Source organism: Phocoena sinus, chromosome 19 (genome assembly GCF_008692025.1).
Source record: "Phocoena sinus isolate mPhoSin1 chromosome 19, mPhoSin1.pri, whole genome shotgun sequence".
NCBI classification, from domain to species: Eukaryota; Metazoa; Chordata; class Mammalia; order Artiodactyla; family Phocoenidae; genus Phocoena; species Phocoena sinus.
This window is the reverse complement of record NC_045781.1, coordinates 46338554-46359582: the sequence shown is the minus strand read 5'-3', so window position 1 is coordinate 46359582 and position 21029 is coordinate 46338554. Positions and strand designations below refer to the sequence as shown.

At 41.2% G+C, this 21029-nt stretch overlaps 1 protein-coding gene across 2 annotated transcripts in view; it reads left to right on the top strand.

Moving 5' to 3' along the window:
* The window catches only part of GLG1 (golgi glycoprotein 1), a 153404-nt gene that overhangs the window by 119381 nt on the left and 12994 nt on the right, over positions 1–21029 (top strand). The window contains exons 10-18 of one of the 2 annotated variants that reach the window (XM_032611890.1): positions 1310–1411; positions 3375–3528; positions 5330–5467; positions 7660–7746; positions 10472–10534; positions 11303–11416; positions 12256–12344; positions 13308–13425; positions 14614–14706. In XM_032611890.1, the coding sequence (XP_032467781.1) occupies positions 1310–1411; positions 3375–3528; positions 5330–5467; positions 7660–7746; positions 10472–10534; positions 11303–11416; positions 12256–12344; positions 13308–13425; positions 14614–14706 (958 nt within the window). The remainder of the gene's footprint in view (positions 1–1309; positions 1412–3374; positions 3529–5329; positions 5468–7659; positions 7747–10471; positions 10535–11302; positions 11417–12255; positions 12345–13307; positions 13426–14613; positions 14707–21029) is intronic. The other variant, XM_032611891.1, reaches the window with a different exon arrangement.

The following is a 21029-nucleotide window of genomic DNA, read 5'->3' as shown; positions in this document are numbered from 1 at the left end:
CCTAGACCCAGCATTGTGATGATGTTTGTTGACAGTGACTGAGCATATACAGTCCTAGACATTAGGTCACTGAATAATCCTACTTAATGTTCAAATAAAAATCAGAGAGAAAAACTCACAGGATTAAATGCTTTGGCTCTATACTTTTCATCCTGTGTGTATATTGTCTCATATGCATTAGCAACTTGATAATTATTAGAGAGTAATTAATTATAATTGAAATAAAACACAAAATGTGGTTGGAGGGGGTAATCATGGACAAAATGAACTCTGAAGTTATATCCAAGATCTAGGAAAGCTGTAAAATGCTGTAATAAAGCATTTGAGTCTCATGTATTGGGGTTTTTCCATATGATGTGCAAACAGCTCTTAAAACCAGGTTGCAAGTAAGAACAGGTTTTCCATTCTGCAAAAATCTTTATAGCCTGCAGCCGGCCGTACCCAACTGTGTGAAACAAATGCAGTCCATGTTTCTCATCATTCTCCTGTGCATATACTCCAGATGTTCATGCTGTGGTAGGAGGTTAAAAAAAAGGTCTTCTTCCTTGAAGCTCTTTGTATGGTTGGTGGAGGTAGACAAACACTCTTAAGACTGATTAAGACTATTTACCAATATGAAAATAGCTGTGTCAACTATTAAGGGGGCAGGGGAGAGGGAGGAAGGAGGGAACTGCTACAGATGAAAATAGATTTGAGATACTGTCAATTAAATGCAGGTTGTGGACCTTTTCTGGGTCCTGATTTGAACAAATGTGAAAAGCCATGAGATAATTGGAAAAATTTGAAAGCTGACAGGATATTTCATGATATTAAGGATTTTTAGATTTACTTCTTTGGTGGATAATGGTATTATGTTTTCATATTATAGAGAAACATGCTAAAGTATAATATTTACAAATGAAATGATAGGGTATCTGGGATTTATTTCAAAATATTAGCAGGGAGGGTATAGGGTTAAAACAAACTTGGCCATAGGTTGATAAAGCTATGGGAAGGGAAGATGGATATTATATGATTCTCTACTTTTGTATGGTTGGAAGTTTCTCATAATAAACAGTTAAATATAAAGCAGCTGCACACAGCTCTTGTGTAAGCTGAGTCCTAAGTGCTAAGTGGTTCTAAAGTTGATAGAAGGCATAAGCACTGTTAGGTTGAGTTAATTTGAGTGATTCTCAGGAAAGTAAGTCCCTGATTGCCCTAGGAAAATAGCTAAATGGCTTTTTCTACAGACAAAGCAATACTGGTGTGAGAGTTCTGAATCCATTGTCAGAACTTTCTCTAGTTACAATTTCACCCTGTTTTATGCCAGGATCCTCTCGTGCCTGATGGAACATTTATACACAGAAAAAATGGTGGAAGACTGTGAACACCGTCTCTTAGAGCTGCAATATTTCATCTCCCGTGATTGGAAGTGAGTATTTTGTTTTGTTTGGTTTGGGGGTTGTTTTGGCCATGCGGCATGTGAGATCCTAGTTCCCTGACCAGGGATCGAACCTGTGCCCCCTGCATTGGAAGCGCAGAGTCTTAAGCACTGGAAGTGAGTATTTTGAAGCCATAGAAGGTAAGCCTCAGCCTGTTCTCCTGTGTAGTCACTATCCCTTGTATTTTTAAAAAATAATCAGTAGTAATTTGTTTTTGTTAAGTTGTGGGATAGCTGACACTCTAATCTCCAGAAAAATCTCTTTCTTGCTTTCAGAACAGTATGTAAAAGCAGAGACAGCCCCTGCAGGTCTATTCCCAAGTGTCCCCATTAAACTACTACATTGAAAGTCAGGGTCCAGTGTTTCTGATACCACAAACATCTATCTAGAAAGAACTTGGGCAGCGGTGGGACAGCAGAAGCATCTTCAGATATGTCTCTTATAGTGATTTTTATTTTTATTGATTTGTCCTGGGTATGGGAGTTTGCTTTATTTCTTTTACTATTCAAAGTTATTGAATTTATTCTGTCTTAAGAAGCTCTTCTCGGTAAATGACAACTTGATTCTCTTCTCATCCTGTTAGCCAGAAAAAAGGGAGGAGGTAGATGAAATAGAAGTATATCTCTTATAGTCAGAATAACTGTTATGGGCTGCAATCCCTCCCTCTTTCCATGTCTTATTTTCTCTTCCCACCTCCAGACCAGGCTGTTCCTCCTGCCTCCCAAGTTCAGCTGCTTCCTGATTGTTTTAAGCCACTGTACTTTGGTCATTAATTATTTTTCTGGTGATTAATATATGTTTTACCCCCATACTTTACTGGAAAAAGATTACTTGAAGACTCAGTGTGTCTATTTCTGTTTCCTCAAGTTAACTCTTGAAAGGACTTCAGAAACTTGGGTGGGAATTTCCCTGTGCTTACTCTAGCTATCTAAACCGAAATAACAGAGTGTTTACTGAGTTTATGACCTTAAAAAAGTATGTTTTTTCCTCTTCTGTAATTCCTTCATCCATGATCAAAGGATGCTTTCCAGTCTTTAAAGCTACTTAAATATTAGCCTTTTTCCTCCCATTAAGTAGCCCTCCCCCAAGGTTGATAGTATAATATAGACAGAATGAAGTATCCATTGGTCTGATTTGGAGAGGCAGCAGGCTCATCACCTAATCCACTGTCTCCAGAGTCAAAGTTAAATGTCAAGTTTTTTTAATTGATAAGCATGTTCAGGTAAACTAAAAATATAACTGCCTTATCTTGCCTGGGAAAAAGAACTGGAACACTTTTACTAGAAAAGAACTTGAGGAGGAGACTGTTTATGTTGTCCTTTCCTGATCTTAATGAACCTAGTATATCAGATAAGATTGACTTTTACTCACAGAAAAAGTACTGAGTAAAAGTTGTGAATTGCCTGGTGATTGCTACAACCCTTGTCTCATTTCAGCTAGGGCATGTTAATGCTGAGTCTATTGTAATGTTGTGTGCCTTACATTGCGAAGATACCATCTTTTTTTTTTTTTTGCACTATGCGGGCCTCTCACTGTTGTGGCCTCTCCCGTTGCGGAACACAGGCTCCAGACGCGCAGGCTCAGCGGCCATGGCTCACGGGCCCAGCCGCTCCGCGGCATGTGGGATCTTCCCGGACCGGGGCACGAACCCGTGTCCCCTGTGTCGGCAGGCGGACTCTCAACCACTGCGCCACCAGGGAAGCCCACGAAGATACCATCTTTGAGGCAGAACTTAAATCTTCCATATTAAGGATTAACAAACTTCTACAGATTAACCACTGTGTGTTCATGAGGAACAAAATTCAGGAATGTACTTGTGCTCACCTGCCGTCTCCATTACCCTAGAAGTGATTGTCAATGGGTACACAAACAAGCACCTTGCAGAAACCCTTAGCATGTCTCGGGAGGAAAGGTATAGTAAGAGTGGTTATCTCTTAACTCTTAACCTTATAGGCTGGACCCTGTCTTATACCGCAAATGCCAGGGAGATGCATCTCGTCTTTGCCACACCCACGGTTGGAATGAAACCAGTGAACTTATGCCTCCTGGAGCTGTGTTCTCATGCTTATACCGACATGCCTACCGCACTGAGGAACAGGGCAGGAGGGTATGCGCTCAATATTGACTTCATTTCTTCCTGTCGTCATTTAATTCATTTGCTGTAAATTGCTGTGAGTCCTATCATCCTAGAAAACCTTTGTTAGTATATCTGGCGAGGAGGGGTTGCTGCACTACTAGAAGCTTCTCAGTGAGTGTACATAGAATTGTTCTGCCAGCTTCCTTCCGTCTGATTTTATGTTTTTAACAAAATGAGGGGACATTTCCAGTTTTTCTTAAAATTACCAAAATCTAAATCACAAGTAGACAAATGCCGCTACCCTAACTGTAGTTAGCGTTAAAGATCCATTAGAAGCTCTTAGCCAAGGTGTAAATGGTTTTTAGGCTTCTGCCCTTGGCAGCAGAGCCCATAGTGCGTGTATTGGTGAGGCCCCTCAGACAGCACACTCATTAGAGCTACACCCTCCACGCCCCACTCTCTTGGTATTTGTCTGCTCTGAGTACTGCCTCTTGTTGGGATGTTCGTGTCTTGCTTGGCTCTCAGGTGACCATTTGTTGCCTTCTGGTCCCGTACTGACATGCTATTTGCTCTCCAGGGTGGCCTTTTTAAGCCTTCTGAGATACTCTATTGCATTTCAGCCCTGCATTTGTTACAGAAAATATAGATGGTATTATTTCACAGGCATGTTTGCAAATACCCCTTCTGAGCTTAATGCAAAAGTCTGACTGTTTAGGATTCAGAATGAGGAGACTCAGACAGAAAGAAATGTCATACTTTAGGTACTGCAGTATTAACCCAGTTTTTATATGCTACATAAGAAAATGTGGAAATTTGTTGTTACTTTTTTCTTCGTATAATGAGCCTGTCATTGATCACAGGAGCTCCTAAATCCTAGCGTCTTGGTAGTCACTATAGTAGGAGGCTCCTTGTCTTTGTAAATAAAGAAAGAGTTGGAATCTGGTATGCTGTCCTTTTAAAAAATAGGCTTTTGAAAAATCGAGATTAAAGTCACATAACATAAAGTTAATCATTTAGAAGGAAAAATTCAGTGGCATTTAGTACATTCACAAAGTTGTGCAACCCACCACCTCTGTCTACTTCCAAAATATTTCCACGTCTCCGAAAGGAAACTCCTATGCCAATTAAGCAGTTACTCTCTATCCCCACCGTACCTCCCTCCAGATGTGTTGGCTCTTTTAGGAGAAGAGGCTGACTGTACCTGTCAGTGACAGCTTTCTCACAACTCTCCCCAAAATATTAGTTTTAATATGTTTGACCCTCTGCTTAATTCTCATTAACTTATCTAGAAGAGTCGGGTTCTGACCTGAAGTAACTCTCACCTGCTTGTTCCGAGTTTAGGTAAATTTGAACTCAGTTCTCCTCACCCAAGTGTTTATTCTCTCTTGAATCAGACCCAGTATTCCACTCTACATTCATAGAGTAGTGGCAAATTAATTTTCCTGAACAAAAAACTCTCTACCTCATCTGAACAAATTCAGTTCATTTTTTAATTGAAGTATAGTTGACTTACAATATTATGTTAGTTTCAGGTGTACAGCATAGTGATTCAGTCCTAATTCACTTTTATCAGGATACTCTGAGAAAAGAATATTGTTTCATACAGTATATTAGAAAATGCCTAATGTATTTATAATCGCATTCCTAGAGATAAAGGTGTTTAGAAGCCTCATAGAACATTTAATTTTTATTCTGGAAGAGATTCGAGGTTTAAAGTTTGGTTCAAATAACTGTAAAGTTATTTGTTATTTTCCTGACAATGGATTTGTTCTATCTGGTGTCTTTTGGTCTTGGTACCTTTGAAGTATTTTGCTTATTATTTCTCATGTAGCTCTCACGGGAATGCCGAGCTGAAGTCCAGAGGATCCTACACCAGCGTGCCATGGACGTTAAGCTGGATCCTGCCCTTCAGGATAAGTGCCTGATTGATCTGGGGAAATGGTGCAGTGAAAAAACGGAGACTGGACAGGTAGGTGACAAAGCTACCTATTTATGGTGTAGTAATAATAATAATGTTCATGATTAACATTTTATGTCGACTACAAACACCGTAAAATCCATCTCCATCAGCTTCACAGGTGTGTGATTTGTTATATTAGTCACTGTTCTTCCTATAAGAAATCCTGAGGAAAATGTTCTCTTTGGTCTCTATAACTGTACTTTTCCTAAGCAGTTAGTTTGTTTGAATGTTATGGTTATTATGGTTTGTAATTGATTGTTTTCCCTCTTTGTGCTGCCTCTTAAAAAGCCTCGAGCCAAAGATATGGCGTGCCTCTAGCAGGTGTATTAGATTTTGTGGTAGGCGTTTTGTGTACTAACTACTGGCTTCATTCCACTTTCCTTAACATATTTTCTTTTTCTTTTCTCTTTTTCACTCATTTTTAATTGATTTTATCTTGCCCTTCTTTTTTTTCTTTTCTCATTTTTGTAAGCTACATTAGGTCCTTTTGAGGGAAGGCAGAGTATAAATATATACATCGATACGCAAATACTGATATGCAAGAATAGTATGCTTGCCCTACGACAGTCCTAGAAGAGATGTAGAAATTGAATTATCTTTTCCATTTAGTAATTGATACACTTGAGGCTCAGAGAAATGAAGGGTATTGACTTAACTTACCTAGAGCTCAGGTCTAATCCTAGCCAGGCATTTGTTCCATTTTATTATAACCTCTCCGTACAGGAAAGTGTAGAAAAGGAGCAGCCCCAAGAATTAATGTGCATGCTATAAATGGTTTCTTAGGATTTTGTGCCTAGTTAAAAAAAAAAAAAAAAGATATGTTGTTTCATTCTAGCAAATTAGGGTGGGAAGGTATCTTGTCTTGTAGATCAAGGCAGAGGAACCATGCAGTGAGGAATAGCTACTTATTTAAAGCCCCATTAATAGGCATGAACGGTTCCATTTGTACCACTCCAAAACACCCTCTGGGATTAAACTAATGAAAGTCACATGTGCAGGAACTGGACATTTTTTAAAAGCAACATGATGCCTACTTAGATCTGTTGGGCCCGGGAATATCATTTTCAGCAGTCTGTTTCCTGGGCCTGCTACAGTTCTGTCGAGTTTATTGTTAGGAAATGGCATATAGTTTAGCTTGCTGTTGCCTCTGTCTAATGAAACAAGGGATATAGTCATATGGAATCCCATGAAACAGTTTCCTTTCATATGCCCTGTAAAGTAACAGTGAGAAAGCTGCACTACATTACAGCCCATCCCTGTGAAGCTAAACTTAGGAAAGGAGTCCATGAGTGGAATTTTTCCCTTAGCTATTTATCTCCTCCCAAAAGTTGTATGCATTTTCCTTTAGGGTCCCCCCACTCCAACTCCCTCTCTGGCTCTTGTATAATTCCCACAATCCTTCTCCTCGCTTCCCATTCTAATTCTGAAACAGAGATTCTTGCAGAATAGTCAGTAAGTTAAACTTGATCCTTTAACAGAGCCCTTTGCTGAGAAATAGCTGTTCATGTTCTTTGGGAAAGTAAGCTAATGTAAAACTTAAAACCTCTCAGTCTCTAAAAGGAATAGCAACAGACTGATGTTACAAGGTAACTCCAGCTCAGTTTCCAAAGCCCAGGTAAGATAGCTTTTAGATACTCAAACCCTAGTGTGCTCACTTGTTTTGCAGTTACCCTCAGAGGATCCTTTTATGTGGGTTAGGGTTAGAATCCCAGATTTGATTTGCAGGAGCTATCAGCTCTCTACTGTGTTTCAGACCCTGAAACTGGGTCCCAACTTACTTGCCCACGAAGAGTCGTAGAATGTGCCGTGTCTTTCACTGTGAATATTTTGTCCAATGATAATTATCAAAATGCAGATTAGCAGGGTGTTTGACAGAATGGAGTAAAGGCCTGATAAGATTTTTAGACTCTGAGGACACCTGAACATTGATTCTTGTTGGACTTATCAGTTTGGCCTTCTGGAGGATTTGCATGGCTGTTGTACCCCCTTGACCCTCTTAAGCACCCTGATACATCAAATAATTATCTTTTCAAAAATCCCAGTTTGGGGACTCAAATAAAGCTCTAGCATTCTGTTCAGTGAAGTTGTTTAAAAGAAAAAAAAAGGAAGACCACTGAAAAGGAAGTGGACACTGGTGTCTCATCTACCCTTGACTATTTATATAACTGACAGATGCTAAGAGAGTGCCTTTTCATTTGCAGGAGCTTGAATGCCTCCAGGATCATCTTGATGACTTGGCTGTAGAGTGCAGAGATATAGTCGGCAACCTCACCGAGTTAGAATCCGAGGTAAGCAGTTTGCAGCTCATGGAAGGAGAGTGCCCTGTCAGCAGCCTTTCTTTTCTTCTTAGTCTTTTGTTTCGAGACTCTTGAGAGTTCAGATTCCCTGTAGAATAAAAGAAACCTTGTCAGATTCTTTGTTTGCTTTTTAAAGATGAATATCATCATGCTTCTTGAACCCCTTTCCTCATTTCTGTAGCTAAACACTGCATTTAGCCCTTTGGTTTTCTTCATAAATTAGAATTATCACAGTGACAAGACCAATCTTTTTTCCCCCTTTAAGAAAAGATAACAGCTATACTTCAAATCCCTTAATCACATTCAAGAATAGTCCAAGCATTCCTATTCTGTCATCCTTAGCTCTTTCAATTAGGTCATTTGGTAATGTCTTTTTGTTTTGTTTTTTTAACTTATTTATTTATTTATTTTTGGCTGCATTGGGTCTTCTTTGCTGCGTGTGGGCTTTCTCTAGTTGAGGCAAGCAGGGGCTACTCTTGGTTGTGTTGCGCAGGCTTCACATTGTGGTGGCTTCTCTTGTTGTGGAGCATGGGCTTTAGGCGTGCGGGCTCAGTAGTTGTGGCTCATGGGCTTAGTTGCTCCGCGGCATGTGGGATCTTCCCCAACCATGGATCGAACCCGTGTTCCCCCCCATTGGCAGGCGGATTCTTAACCACTGTGCCACCAGGGAAGTCCCCATTTGGTAATGTTTGTGTGTCCACTGAAATAAAATAAAAGCCTGGGATTTGCAGTTAAACATGGAAGGTTGAATATTATTCCATGTTTATCCCTGTTCCATCCTAAAACTCACTAAAGTACAAAAAATGAGATTAAAAAGAAACCTCATAAGCATAGGCATACTATTTGAAATACAGAGAGTATTGGGGGGGTGGCAGTTAAAATGTGAAAATTGTCTTGTAGGGCCAGAAATCAGGGAAACGGAATAGCTATTTTTTTTTTTATGTAAGCCTTTTAGAACTATTGAAGTTGTCAAAATTGGCAATACATAAAATTACATTTCTTAGGGTCTTTATTTTCTTCCTGTTTTTCAAAAATGCCTTGCCTTCTTTCATCTTGTGTCATCTCCTGTCTCATTCTCATTGTCCTTGTGGGCTGATGAGGATGTTCAACTCTTTTTTTTTTTTTTTTTTTTTTTTGTGGTGCGCGGGCCTCTCACTGTTGTGGCCTCTCCCGCCGCGGAGCACAGACTCCGGACGCGCAGGCCCAGCGGCCATGGCTCACAGGCCCAGCCGCTCCGTGGCATGTGGGATCTTCCTGGACCGGGGCACAAACCCGTGTCCCCCGTATCGGCAGGTGGACTCTCAACCACTGCGCCACCAGGGAAGCCCCTGGGGTGTGTAACTCTTTAAAGGAAGATGTTATTTCAGCAGCTAATGCTGCACAGCAGTTACTCTGCTTGAAGGCAGTTAGCGTGTGTTCCCGAGAGGTAGTCGTTTGTCATCTGGTTCGAGGACAGAATGATAGATGTCAGTTACTCCTGTTTTCATTTTGAACTGCTTAGCTTTGGAGAAAAATTCCAAAGGCTTTACATACTCTAATTTTATTTTTTATTTTATTTTATTTTTTATTGGGGTAGAGTTGTTTATACTCTAATATTATTTTTAAATATTTTTTTCTCCCCACAGTTCTTACTTCTGTCTTCTCTCTTGCTCAAGCACGAGGGGAATCTGCCTCTAGAAAACTTGCCTTTCAAAGTATAATGAAGGAGCGTTAGAGGAGTAGCGTAGAACTGCTGTTCTGTCTGTGCTGGGGCTATCTAACCGAAATACTGGAATAGTTTCCAAATGTACATATTGGACTATTTACGCATCAGATGATACTGATTCAGAGAAAGAAACTGCTCCTCCCCCACCCCTGGCTCTTTCTAAAGCAGAATTACTGATATTTTAGCTGGAGAGGGTGTGGAGACAAGGGAACCTTTTTGCACTGTTGGTGGGAATGTAAATTGATACAGCCACTATGGAGGTTCCTTAAAAAACTAAAAATAGAACTACCATACGACCCAGCAATCCCGCTACTGGGCATATACCCTGAGAAAACCATAATTCAAAAAGAGTCATGTACCAAAATGTTCATTGCAGCTCTATTTACAATAGCCAGGACATGGAAGCAACCTAAGTGTCCATCAACAGATGAATGGATAAAGAAGATGTGGCACATATATACAATGGAATATTACTCAGCCATAAAAAGAAATGAAATTGAGTTATTTGTAGTGAGGTGGATGGACCTAGAGTCTGTCCTACAGAGTGAAGTAAGTCAGAAAGAGAAAAACAAATACCGTATGCTAACACATATATATAGAATCTAAGGAAAAAACAAAAAAGGTCATGAAGAACCTAGGGGCAAGGCGGGAATAAAGACACAGACCTACTAGAGAATGGACTTGAGGATGTGGGGAGGGGGATCGGTAAGCTGTGATAAAGTGAGAGAGTGGCATGGACATATATACACTACCAAATGTAAAATAGATAGCTAGTGGGAAGCAGCTGCATAGCACAGGGAGATCAGCTCAGTGCTTTGTGACCACCTAGAGGGGTGGGATAGGGAGGGTGGGAGGGAGGGAGACGCAAGAGGGAAGAGATATGGGAACATATGTATATGTATAACTGATAAACTTTGTTATGAAGCAGAAACTAACACACCATTGTAAAGCAATTATACTCCAGTAAAGATGTTAAAAAAAAAGAATTACTGATATTTTAATCTTCTGCAGGATATTCAAATAGAAGCCTTGCTGATGAGAGCCTGCGAGCCCATAATTCAGAACTTTTGCCACGTAAGTGATGTCTAGAGGAACAAGGGTTAGAAACAGAACCAGTTTCACTGGGGCTCTGGCCCCCACGTGTATTGAACTCATCTCTGTCTTCAGCTCACATTGCTCCTAAGTGATAACCAACTTTCACCCGTTAAAGTTGAAAATGTAAACATCAAGAGGGGCCACCGTCCTGGAAAACTATTTGCTTACCCCTCGTAGGTAACCAGATCGTTGGTTAACAGCACTTGCTGAGATGCCCTTTGCAAGGAAAGAGGGGAGGGGGAAGCCCCATTTGTAGGGCTGAATTGCTTCTGATACATACAGCCGGGATTTGTTAACAATAATGTGGCTTCCCCTTCCAGCTCTCTCCTTGTACCTGATGTTGAGGGAATTCCGTTACTTTATTACTTTCAGTCACTTACTGAACTACCTAAATTGTGGGAGTGAAGCACACCCAGTAACCCTAAGGATCTGACAATCAGCAGACAGTGTTAGATGTTATCCCTAAAGCCAGCTGCCGGCATCATGTAAGGAAAAGTGTTAAGAGACCTGCATAGTACATGTTCTTGTTGGAGCTTCACGCAGGGAGGGCAACTTGCTGCGTAAATTTTATTCCCCTGAGTGTTGATCCTTTGTAATGTCTCAGACTTATTTTGATATAATTTGTGATGTGTCTTATTTGTAAAGGCTCTAGAATCAATCTCGTTTGCAGTTTTTGTATGGGCTGGGGTGCAGGCTTTGTTCATTAATAGTTACAAATGAAGGGTAAATGTGCACTACCTTCCCCAGGATGTAGCAGATAACCAGATAGACTCTGGAGACTTGATGGAGTGTCTCATACAGAACAAACACCAGAAAGATATGAATGAGAAGTGCGCCATTGGAGTCACCCACTTCCAGCTGGTCAGTAACACCTGGCACATCCTTCTTGTCTTGACTGCTTGGATGGTTACTGAATCCCTTCCTCTTTCAGAACATCAGAGCACCTCTTCTGTGAAAAATCATTTTTTCCAAATATCTGTTCAGTGCAGCAGCCCAAATGTGTATCAGTACACTAGAATCTAAGCTTTTTTTTCTTTTAAATCATACTACCCAGGTCTGGCATTTGAATAAGAAGGTTAAACCATAGTCTTCGTAGTTACCACATGTCTAAAGGAAGTATTTCTGATAAAGCAAGCACTTCCTTCCTAGAAGGGTGAAATCCAGTCATCTATGTAAAATTGACCTCTTCTTGGGGCACCTAGCCTCCCTGACTGCCATCCCCAAATGGTACTGAGGGCCTCTGGACTGTGGGCACTGGAAGACAGGGGAGAACAGACAAACCCTGCCCTTGTTGACTTGTTTACATTCTTGTGAAAGAAAGATGCAAAAGTACATTTACAAATAAATATATAGTTTCAGGTGAGCCTGTGAGGAAAAATAAAGCAGTGTAAGGCCTGCAGGGTGATGGAGAAAAGGGACTTGAGAAGGAGGTATTTGAATAGAAGCGTCAAGAAAAGTGAGGGAGCAAACCATGGGAAGATCTGGGGGAAGAGTCACAGCCTGTGTGTGACTGGAAGCTGGTGTGCGCGGAGCAAAAGATGCCGTGGGCAGCTTAGCAGGTCATGAAGTCTGAAGAGACAGAGTTGTGCAGGCCTGAAAAGCTAGCCGCTGCAAACGGTATATGAATACACTTACACCCAGCGCTGCTGCTGAGACCTCGTCACAGAGCTTCTGATTTTCTTTTCCATCATCTTTTTTAGGTGCAGATGAAGGATTTTCGGTTCTCTTACAAGTTTAAAATGGCCTGCAAGGAGGACGTGTTGAAACTTTGTCCCAACATAAAGAAGAAGTATGTAGCTTTTAATTGATTCATTCTGCTTCCCTAAAGTCCCTCTTAGCTACTGAATGAGTATCCAAGATATCAGGTGGCCTGCTGCCCTCTGACAGGATTAGCCCTGCAGGCCTCCTACACCTCCTTTGGTAGTATGGCCAAACACTTGGATTGTCTAGACATATCCTCTTTATAGCAGCCTGGAGCCACACCTGGTGGTGGTAGTTCTGATATGGAGAGCCTGTGTCCTAAAGGAGCATTTTTAATTTTTCTAGGTTCAGGCTATCTAACTGATGAAGTACATACAGATTGTGTACTTAGAGGAGCACGTTGCAGTGTGAATAAGATGTTAACCCATTTCCTCCGAACGTCATTCCATTGTGTCGTCTCTTCAGGGAAGCAGCAGAGGCTTTCACTGAGTTAGAGATGTAGTAAAGAAACAAAAACTGTATTCATTTAAGAATTAGGCGTTAATAAGGAGAGTGATGAGCTTTTATAGCATGGCTGCCCAGATTCTTCCATGCTGCTCTTTGCAAAGGTGCATTTCTAGAACACAGTTCCCCTCATAGAAACCAAGTTCCCGTGTTTGCTTAGATTTCTGTACTTTTCAGGAATGATTTTCTCAGTATATCAAAGACACTGTCCAGAGATAAGAGTAGAGTAGCATTCCTCTCTGGTCACATGTTTTCATCAAAACAAGTGTTAAACTGTCCTTGCACACATGTTCCCTCTCTGGCCTCCCCACCAGCCAGGAATGTTGTCAGCATTTGAGCTGTGGCCCAACTTTTATGACATATACAGACAAATTGCTGCTTTTAGCTCTCTGAAAACACAGTGAGACTTACAGGAAAGGCATTCAAAAACGCGGTAAAGGGGTTCCTGGGTTCTGGGGGGATGGTGTGGCCCCTGCCCCAGCCCATTTCTCGGCCATCTGCCTTTGTGTGGCTCCAGCCAGTCTCAGGCCTCTTCTTTCCTTGGCAGGGTGGACGTGGTGATCTGCCTAAGCACCACCGTGCGCAACGACACTCTCCAGGAAGCCAAGGAACAGAGGGTGTCCTTGAAGTGCCGCAAGCAGCTGCGGGTGGAGGAGCTGGAGATGGTAACACTGCAGAGCACAACCTCTGGTCCAGAAACCACAGGGCAGGGCTTAGAGAGTTAGGTGAAGGGTGAGGGCAAACTGAAAGATTTCAGCCACAAGCATGATGGTTAAGACTTGGAGCTGCGTGCTAAAATTTTACCATAGGACAGCTTCTTGTTTCCCATTTTTTCAATGTTAAAGTATTTTTTACCACACATAACTGGAAGTCTAGCTGTAAGACAGGCTGTAAGCATGTGATGTAGTCATTGCATCAATAATGTCCTCAAGGATCGAGGGTCTCTCCCTCTCCAGTCTGCTGCCTTGGACACCAGCTTCATTGTTAAGGCTGATTTCCCTCATGGCCGCACAATGGCTGCCTGCAGCACCTGGGCCACCTGTTGCAATATTCATCTCCAGCGGGAAAATAGAAACAAGAGAAAACTGCCCCCAGCCCGAAATAAAGGTCCTTCTCCTCAATTTGATTGTGTCAGTTTGAGATCTGTGCCCCATCCCCCATCAGGGGATGCACTCACTGATGAGCTTACTGATAATCAAGGGGAGGTGGATGCTGGGAAGCCACCCACAGTGTGCACTATGAGAGGACACTACTTTTCACTTTACTTTTGAGGATAAGCCTAAGCCACATAAGGCAGCTAAAAATATATTTTAATATGTTTTGTACACCAGAAACTAGTAATGGACACCAGGTATTATTAATATCCCCAAAGTTGCAGTACGAGATTTTCACATACAGAGGTAGTGATTCTGTGGTAATTATGTTTAAGTGGAACTGGCCTAAACATACTTCTATAATAGGAACTTTGGGTCCTCAGATTTGAACCTGGCTCTTTCAGTAAAATAATAATAATAATAAAAGTAGAGTCCAACATCTGTATAATGGTTTTAGCTTTCAAAGTGGTTTCCACATCATACTATCTTATTTCATCACACAGCAGTCCTGTGAAGGGGTCAGAGTAGATGGTAGCATTTCATTTTGCAAACAAAGGCCAAGGCCTTGTAGCTAGGTAGTGGCAGAACTGAAACTCAATCCTACTTCTCCGTTTACTGCAGTGACCACACTGCTGCCACTTAGCTGTGTAGAACTTATGGCCACCAGACAAGATCCAATCAACAAATAAATATGTAGAACATTTGATCTCTCCAGCTTAGAGTAAGCTCACTTTTCCATGCCGGTTCCCCCTCATACAGACAGAGGACATCCGTCTGGAACCAGATCTGTATGAAGCCTGCAAGAGTGACATCAAGAACCACTGTTCCACTGTGCAATATGGCAATGCTCAGGTAACTTTTTGTTTTTATTTTTTAATTGTAAAGGTAACATGAAGGTACCTTTTTAATAATTAATTCTGTGCTGGTGAGATAGGCCCCATCACATCCTGTCCAGCCTGATCATCCCTTCTTAAGCTACGCCAGGCTGCTTTTCCCAAACAGACTGCTTTTGCTCACCTTCATTCCTCTTTGTCACCTATTCATTCTCTTCCCTCTTTCAAGTTACCTTTTCCTCCCCCACCTTGTCTGCCTAGTAAACTCCTAATTATCCTTCAAATGCCTCCTCCTCTCTATAGCTTTCCCAACACTCTGCACCTCCAAAATTAATTATTCCCTCATATGATCCCATTGCACAGAAGTTGTTAACTAGAGGTCACATAAGAACCATCATGAGAGGTTTTCTTTCCCTAATTCACAGAACAGGGCCCTACCCAGAATCATCAGGAATGAAATGCAATCAAGTGGTTTTTTGTTTTTGTTTTTAATGTTCTTACATTGACTCATCTACCTCTTCTAGTTCAGGGCATTGCCAGGTACTTTAGCCTTTGAGATAATGGCTTCATTGTCTTCTAGTATCTGCTGTTGGTGATGCAAAGTCTGATGTCAGTCTGATTCTCATTTCTGTGTAGTTAATCTACTTCTGAGTTTTCTCTTTATCTTTAATGATCTGTAATTTCACTGTGATATAATTAGATATGGTTTTTGTTTTCATTATCCTGGTTAGCTCATTCAGTCTCAGAATTCATGTCTTACTTCAGTTCTAGGAAATTCTCAAACCTTTCAAATACTGCCTTCCTTTTCCTTCCTTCTGGAACTCCTGTTAGACATTTGGAGCATCTGAATCTGTCCTCCATGTCTCTCAATTTTTCTTTTATGCTTTTCATTTCTTCATCTCTCTGTACTACACTGAGGTAATTTTTCAGTTCTGTTTCCCAGCTTCATAATTTATCCTTTAGCATGTTCCATCCTGCTCTTTAGATAGACTACCAGTTGGGTTTTATTTTTCATTTCTTTTTTTTTCTCATATAGTGTATGTATTTTATTAGAGAGCATTCGCAATTCCTTCCACCCATCCCTTGTGACATTGCTATTATTCATTTTTTATGCATATGCTATGATCACCCAGTACATTGTTATTAGGCAGTTATCAGGTCAATTAAGAATAAGAAAAATAAATCTTTTTTTTCACTTTTTTCCTTCTCTAACGCTCTTCCTTGCTTTATGTAGATCCAAGGTTTTGACCTATATATTTTCCTGTCTGCCCAAAGAACTTTTTTAACATTTTTTTTACAAAGTGCATGTATGGGCAATGAATTCCCTGTTTTTGTTTGTGTGAGAAAGTCTATCTTCTCTTCATTTTTTTTTTTTTTTTGCTGTACACGGGCCTCTCACTGTTGTGGCCTGTCCCGTTGCGGAGCACAGGCTCCAGATGCGCAGGCTCGGCGACCATGGCTCACAGGCCTAGCCGCTCTGCGGCATGTGGGATCTTCCTGGACCAGGGCATGAACCCGTGTCCCCTGCATCGGCAGGCAGACTCTCAACCACTGCGCCACCAGGGAAGCCCCTCTTCTCTTCATTTCTGAACAGTTTTGCTGGATATAGAATTCTAGGTTGCTGGATATAGAATTCTGGGTTGCTGGATTTTTTTTTTCTTTCAGTACTTTAAATATTTCGCTTCACACTGTTTTCTGCATAGTTTCTGATGAGAGGTCCACTGTAATTCTTGCATCTGTATATGAGTTTCATAGAGCTGCCAAATTACCACAAACTGGGTGCCTTAAAACAAATTTATTATTTCACAGTTCTGGAGGCCTGAAGTCTGAAATCAAGGTGTTGGCAAGACTGCTTTCTTTCCTAAGGCTCTAGGGCGGAATGCTTCCTTCCTTTTTCCATCTTCTGGTGGTTCCAGTCCTTGACTTGGGGATGCATGATTCCAGTCTCTGCCTCCATCTTGTCATGACCTTCTCCTCTGTGTCTCTCCTTTGTGTATTATGTATATTTTCTTATTCTTATAAACTTATAAAGACATTTACATTAGATTTAGGGCCCATCCAGATAACTCAGGATGATCTCATTTTGAGATTCCTCACTTAATTACTTTTGCAAAGAATTTTTGTCCCAAATATTCACATTCACAACTACAGGTTTAGGACTTATACATATCTTTTGGGGAACCAAAATTCAGTCTACTAAAATCTCTTTCTCTATAGATAAGGTGTTTTTCCCCTCATATTATCATTTATTTAGGTTTTCTTATTGGTTTATATCTGCAATGATTTTTAGTTTCTGGTGTACAGTTTTTCTACATCTTTTGTCAGATTTATCCCTATGTACTTTATGTTTTCTGATGCTATTTTATCTTGTAGTTGATTTCTAATCTCACAGTGTTGTGGTCGGAAAAGATGCTTGATATGATTTCAGTTTTCTTAAATTTACTGAGGCTTGCTTTATGGCCCAGTATGTGGTCTATCCTGAAGAATGTTCCATGTGCACTTGAAAAGAATGTGCATTCTGCTCCTTTTGTATGGAATGCTCTATAAATAAAAGTTAAGTCCATCTCGTCTGATGTGTCATTTAAGGCCTATGTTTCCTTATTGATTTTCTGTCTGTCCATTGACGTTAAGTGCAGTGTTAAAGTCCCCCACTATTATTGTGTTACTGATGATTTGTTCTTTTAAGGCTGTTAGCATTTGCCTTATAGATTGAGGTACTCCTATGTTGGGTGCATATATATTTACAATTGTTATATCTTCTTGTAGTGACTCCTTGATCATCACGTAGTGTCCTTCTTTGTCTCTTGTAATAGTCTTTAAAGTCTATTTTGTCTCATATGAGTATTGCTACTCCAGCTTTCTTTTGATTTCCATTTGCATGGAGTACCATTTTCCATACCCTCACTTTCAGTCTGTTTGTGTCCCTAGATCTGAAGTGGGTCTCTTATAGATGGCATATATATGGGTCTTGTTTTTGTATCCATTCAGCCAGTCTATGTCTTTTGGTTGGAGCATTTAATCCATTTACATTTAAGGTAATTACCTATATGTATGTTCTTATTGCCATTTTGTTAATTGTTTTGGATTAGTTTTTGTAGGTCTTTTTGCTTCCCTTTCTCTTTTGTTCTCTTCTTGTGATTTGATGACTGTCTTTAGTGTTGTGTTTGGATTCCTTTTTCTTCTTTGTGTGTATATCTATTGTAGATTTTTGGTTAGTGGTTATCATGAGGTTTTGATATAGCAGTCTGTATATATACACAAGATTGTTTTAAGTTGCTGGTCTCTTTTTTTTTTTTTGTGGTACGCGGGCCTCTCACTATTGTGGCCTCTCCCAATGCGGAGCACAGGCTCCAGGGGCCCAGCCGCTCCGCGGCATGTGGGATCTTCCCGGAGCGGGGCACAAACCCGTGTCCCCTGCATCGGCAGGCGGACTCTCAACCACTGCGCCACCAGGGAAGCCCTAAGTTGCTGGTCTCTTAATTTCCAATGCATTTCCAATATCCTGCATTTGTACTCTCCTCTTCTCATGACTGCTGGTTTTGATACCATATTTGTGGATGATTTCCTACCTTTACTCTATGTTTGCCTTTCCTGGTGAGCTTTCCCATTCATATTTTCCTTGTTTCTAGTTGTGGCCTTTTCTTTTCTGTCTAGAGAAGTTCCTTTAGCATTTGTTGTAAAACTGGTTTGGTGGTGAATTCTCTTAACTTTTGCTTATCCGGAAAGCTTTTGATTTCTCCATCAAATCTGAACGAGAGCCTTGTTGGGTAGAGTATTCTTGGTTGTGTGTTTTTCCTTTTCATCACTTTAAATATATCATGCCAGTCTCTTCTGGCCTGCAGAGTTTCTGCTGAAAAATCAGCTGATAACCTTATGGGAATTCCCTTGTATGTTATTTGTTGCTTTTAATATTTCCTGCTTGTCTTTAATTTTTGTCAGTTTGATTAATATGTGTCTCAGTGTGTTCCTACTTGGGTTTATCCTGCCTGGAATTCTCTGCATTTCTTGGACTTGGGTGACTGTTTCCTTTCCCATGTTAGGGAAGTTTTCAGCTATCATCTCTTCAAATATTTTCTCAGGCCCTTTCTCTCTTCTTCTTCTGGGACCCCTATAATGCAAATGTTGTTACATTTAACATTGTCCCAGAGGTCTCTTAAACTCTCCTCACTTCTTTTCATTCTTTTTTATTTTTTTAATTCTGTTCTGCAGCAGTGATTTCCACCATTCTGTCTTCCAGCTCACTTATCTGTTCTTCTGCCTCGTTTATTCTGCTATCGATTCCTTCTGGTGTATTTTCATTCCAGTTATTATATTGTTCGTCTCTGCTTGTTTCTTCTTTATATCTTCTAGCTCTTTGTTAAACATTTCTTGTATCTCCTCAGTCTGTAACTCCATTGTTTTTCCAAGATCTTGGATCATCTTTGCTATCATTACTCTGAATGTTCTTTTCAGGTAGATTGCCTAGCTCCACGTTACTTAGTTGTTCTTCTGGGGTCTTATCTTTTTTCCTTCGTCTGGAACATATTCCTCTGCCATCTCATTTTGTCAGACTTTCTGTGTTTGTGGTCCCACTGGCTTCAGGATTGTAGTTCCTCTTGCTTCTGGCTTCTGCCTCCTGGTGGGTGAGGCTGGTCTAAGAGGCTTGTGCAGGTTTCCTGGTGAGCAGGGCCGTGTCAGTGGGGTGTGTTTAGAGGTGGCTGTGGGCTCAGGAAGACTTTAAGCAGCCTGTCTGTTGATGGGTGGGGCTGCGTTCCTGCCCCATTGGTTGTTTGGCCTGAGGTGTCCCAGCACTGGAGCCTAAGGGCTGTTGGGTGGGGGCCATGTCTTGGTGTCAAAATGGTGGCCTCCGGGACAGCTCACGCCAATGAGTACTCCTCAGTACCTCTGCCACCAATGTCCTTGTCCCTGTAGTGAGCCACAGCTACCCCCTGCCTCTCTAGGAGACCCTCCAAGTCCAGCAATGAAGTCACTGCTTTTCCCCCTGGGTCCTAGTACACACAAGACCTTGTGTGAGCCCTCCAAGAGTGGAGTTTCTGTTTCCCCCAGTCCTGTGGCGTTCCTGGAATCAAGCCCTGCTGGCCTTCAAAGCCAAATGCTCTGCGTGCTCCTCCTCCTGATGCCAGACCCCCAGTCTGGGGAGCCTGAGGTGGGGCTCAGAACTCTCACTCCTATGGGAGAACCTCTGCGATACACTTACTTTCCAGTTTGTGGGTCGCCCACCCAGTGGGTATAGGATTTGATTGTATCATTAATGCGCCCCTCCTACCATCTCACTGTGGCCTGTCTTTTTGGTAGGTTCCAGTCTTTTTTGATGGTTGTTCAGCAGTTAGTTGTGATTTTGGTGTTTTTGCGAGTGGAGGTGAGCTCAGGTCCTACTACTCCACCGTCTTGTCCCCTTCACTTATTTTTCATTTGTAACATCTCTAATTGGTTCTTCTCATAACTACCTGTTCTTGATTCTTATTTACTGTTTTCTTCTCTGTTGTTCTGAAGATATTCAATATACGTTTGATTGCTCTGTTGCCTTTCCCCCTCGGTTCTGAGGCCTTGATTTATTTTGTTTATCATCTTTCTTACAGTATTAGTGTCCCTTAACTGCAGTTGACCCTTGAACAGCATGGGGTTAGGAGTGCTGCACGTCCACATAGTTAAAAACCTGTGTATAGTGTCAGCCCTCCATATATGTTGGGCCCTCCCTATCTAAGTTCCACATCCACAGATTCAACCAGTCACAGATCATGTAGTACTGTAGTGTTTACTATTGAAAAAATTCTCATATAAGTGGACCTGCGTAGTTCAAACCCTTGTCATTGAAGGGTCAACTGTATTTGGTGATTCTTGGTTGTGCCTTGAGGATTTCATAGAAGTCTCATGACTACATGCTACAGCCCTAGCTACTGCAGCTTCCCATCTGCTTTCTTTCTTTATCTTTTTTTTATAGTAGCTAAAAGTTTGTTGTAGGGAAGGGGAGGTTTTAGGATACACCTAATTCACTCTCTTAAAATCTATCCCATGGCACTTTATTCTTTTATGTTAAGTCACTCATCTTTTTTATTGTAGTTGTTTGTTTATATAACTTTGCCCTGTGAGACTGTATAGTCTTCAAAGGTAAGGATTGAGTCTCATTCATAGCTGGCATCTAATGCTCTGTTCTCTTGTGGTAAATGGTGAGTTGAACTGAACTTCCTGGCTTGTGCTTGCTGTCGAGTCAGGGTTATTGCTCCAGGGAAAGGCAGAGAGCCTGATGTATGCTCCAAAAGGGATCTTGACAAGGAATAGCCCTGGAAGGAAGAAGAAACCAGGAATCTTGAGAGGGTTTCCTTCCCCTTAGACTCCAGTACA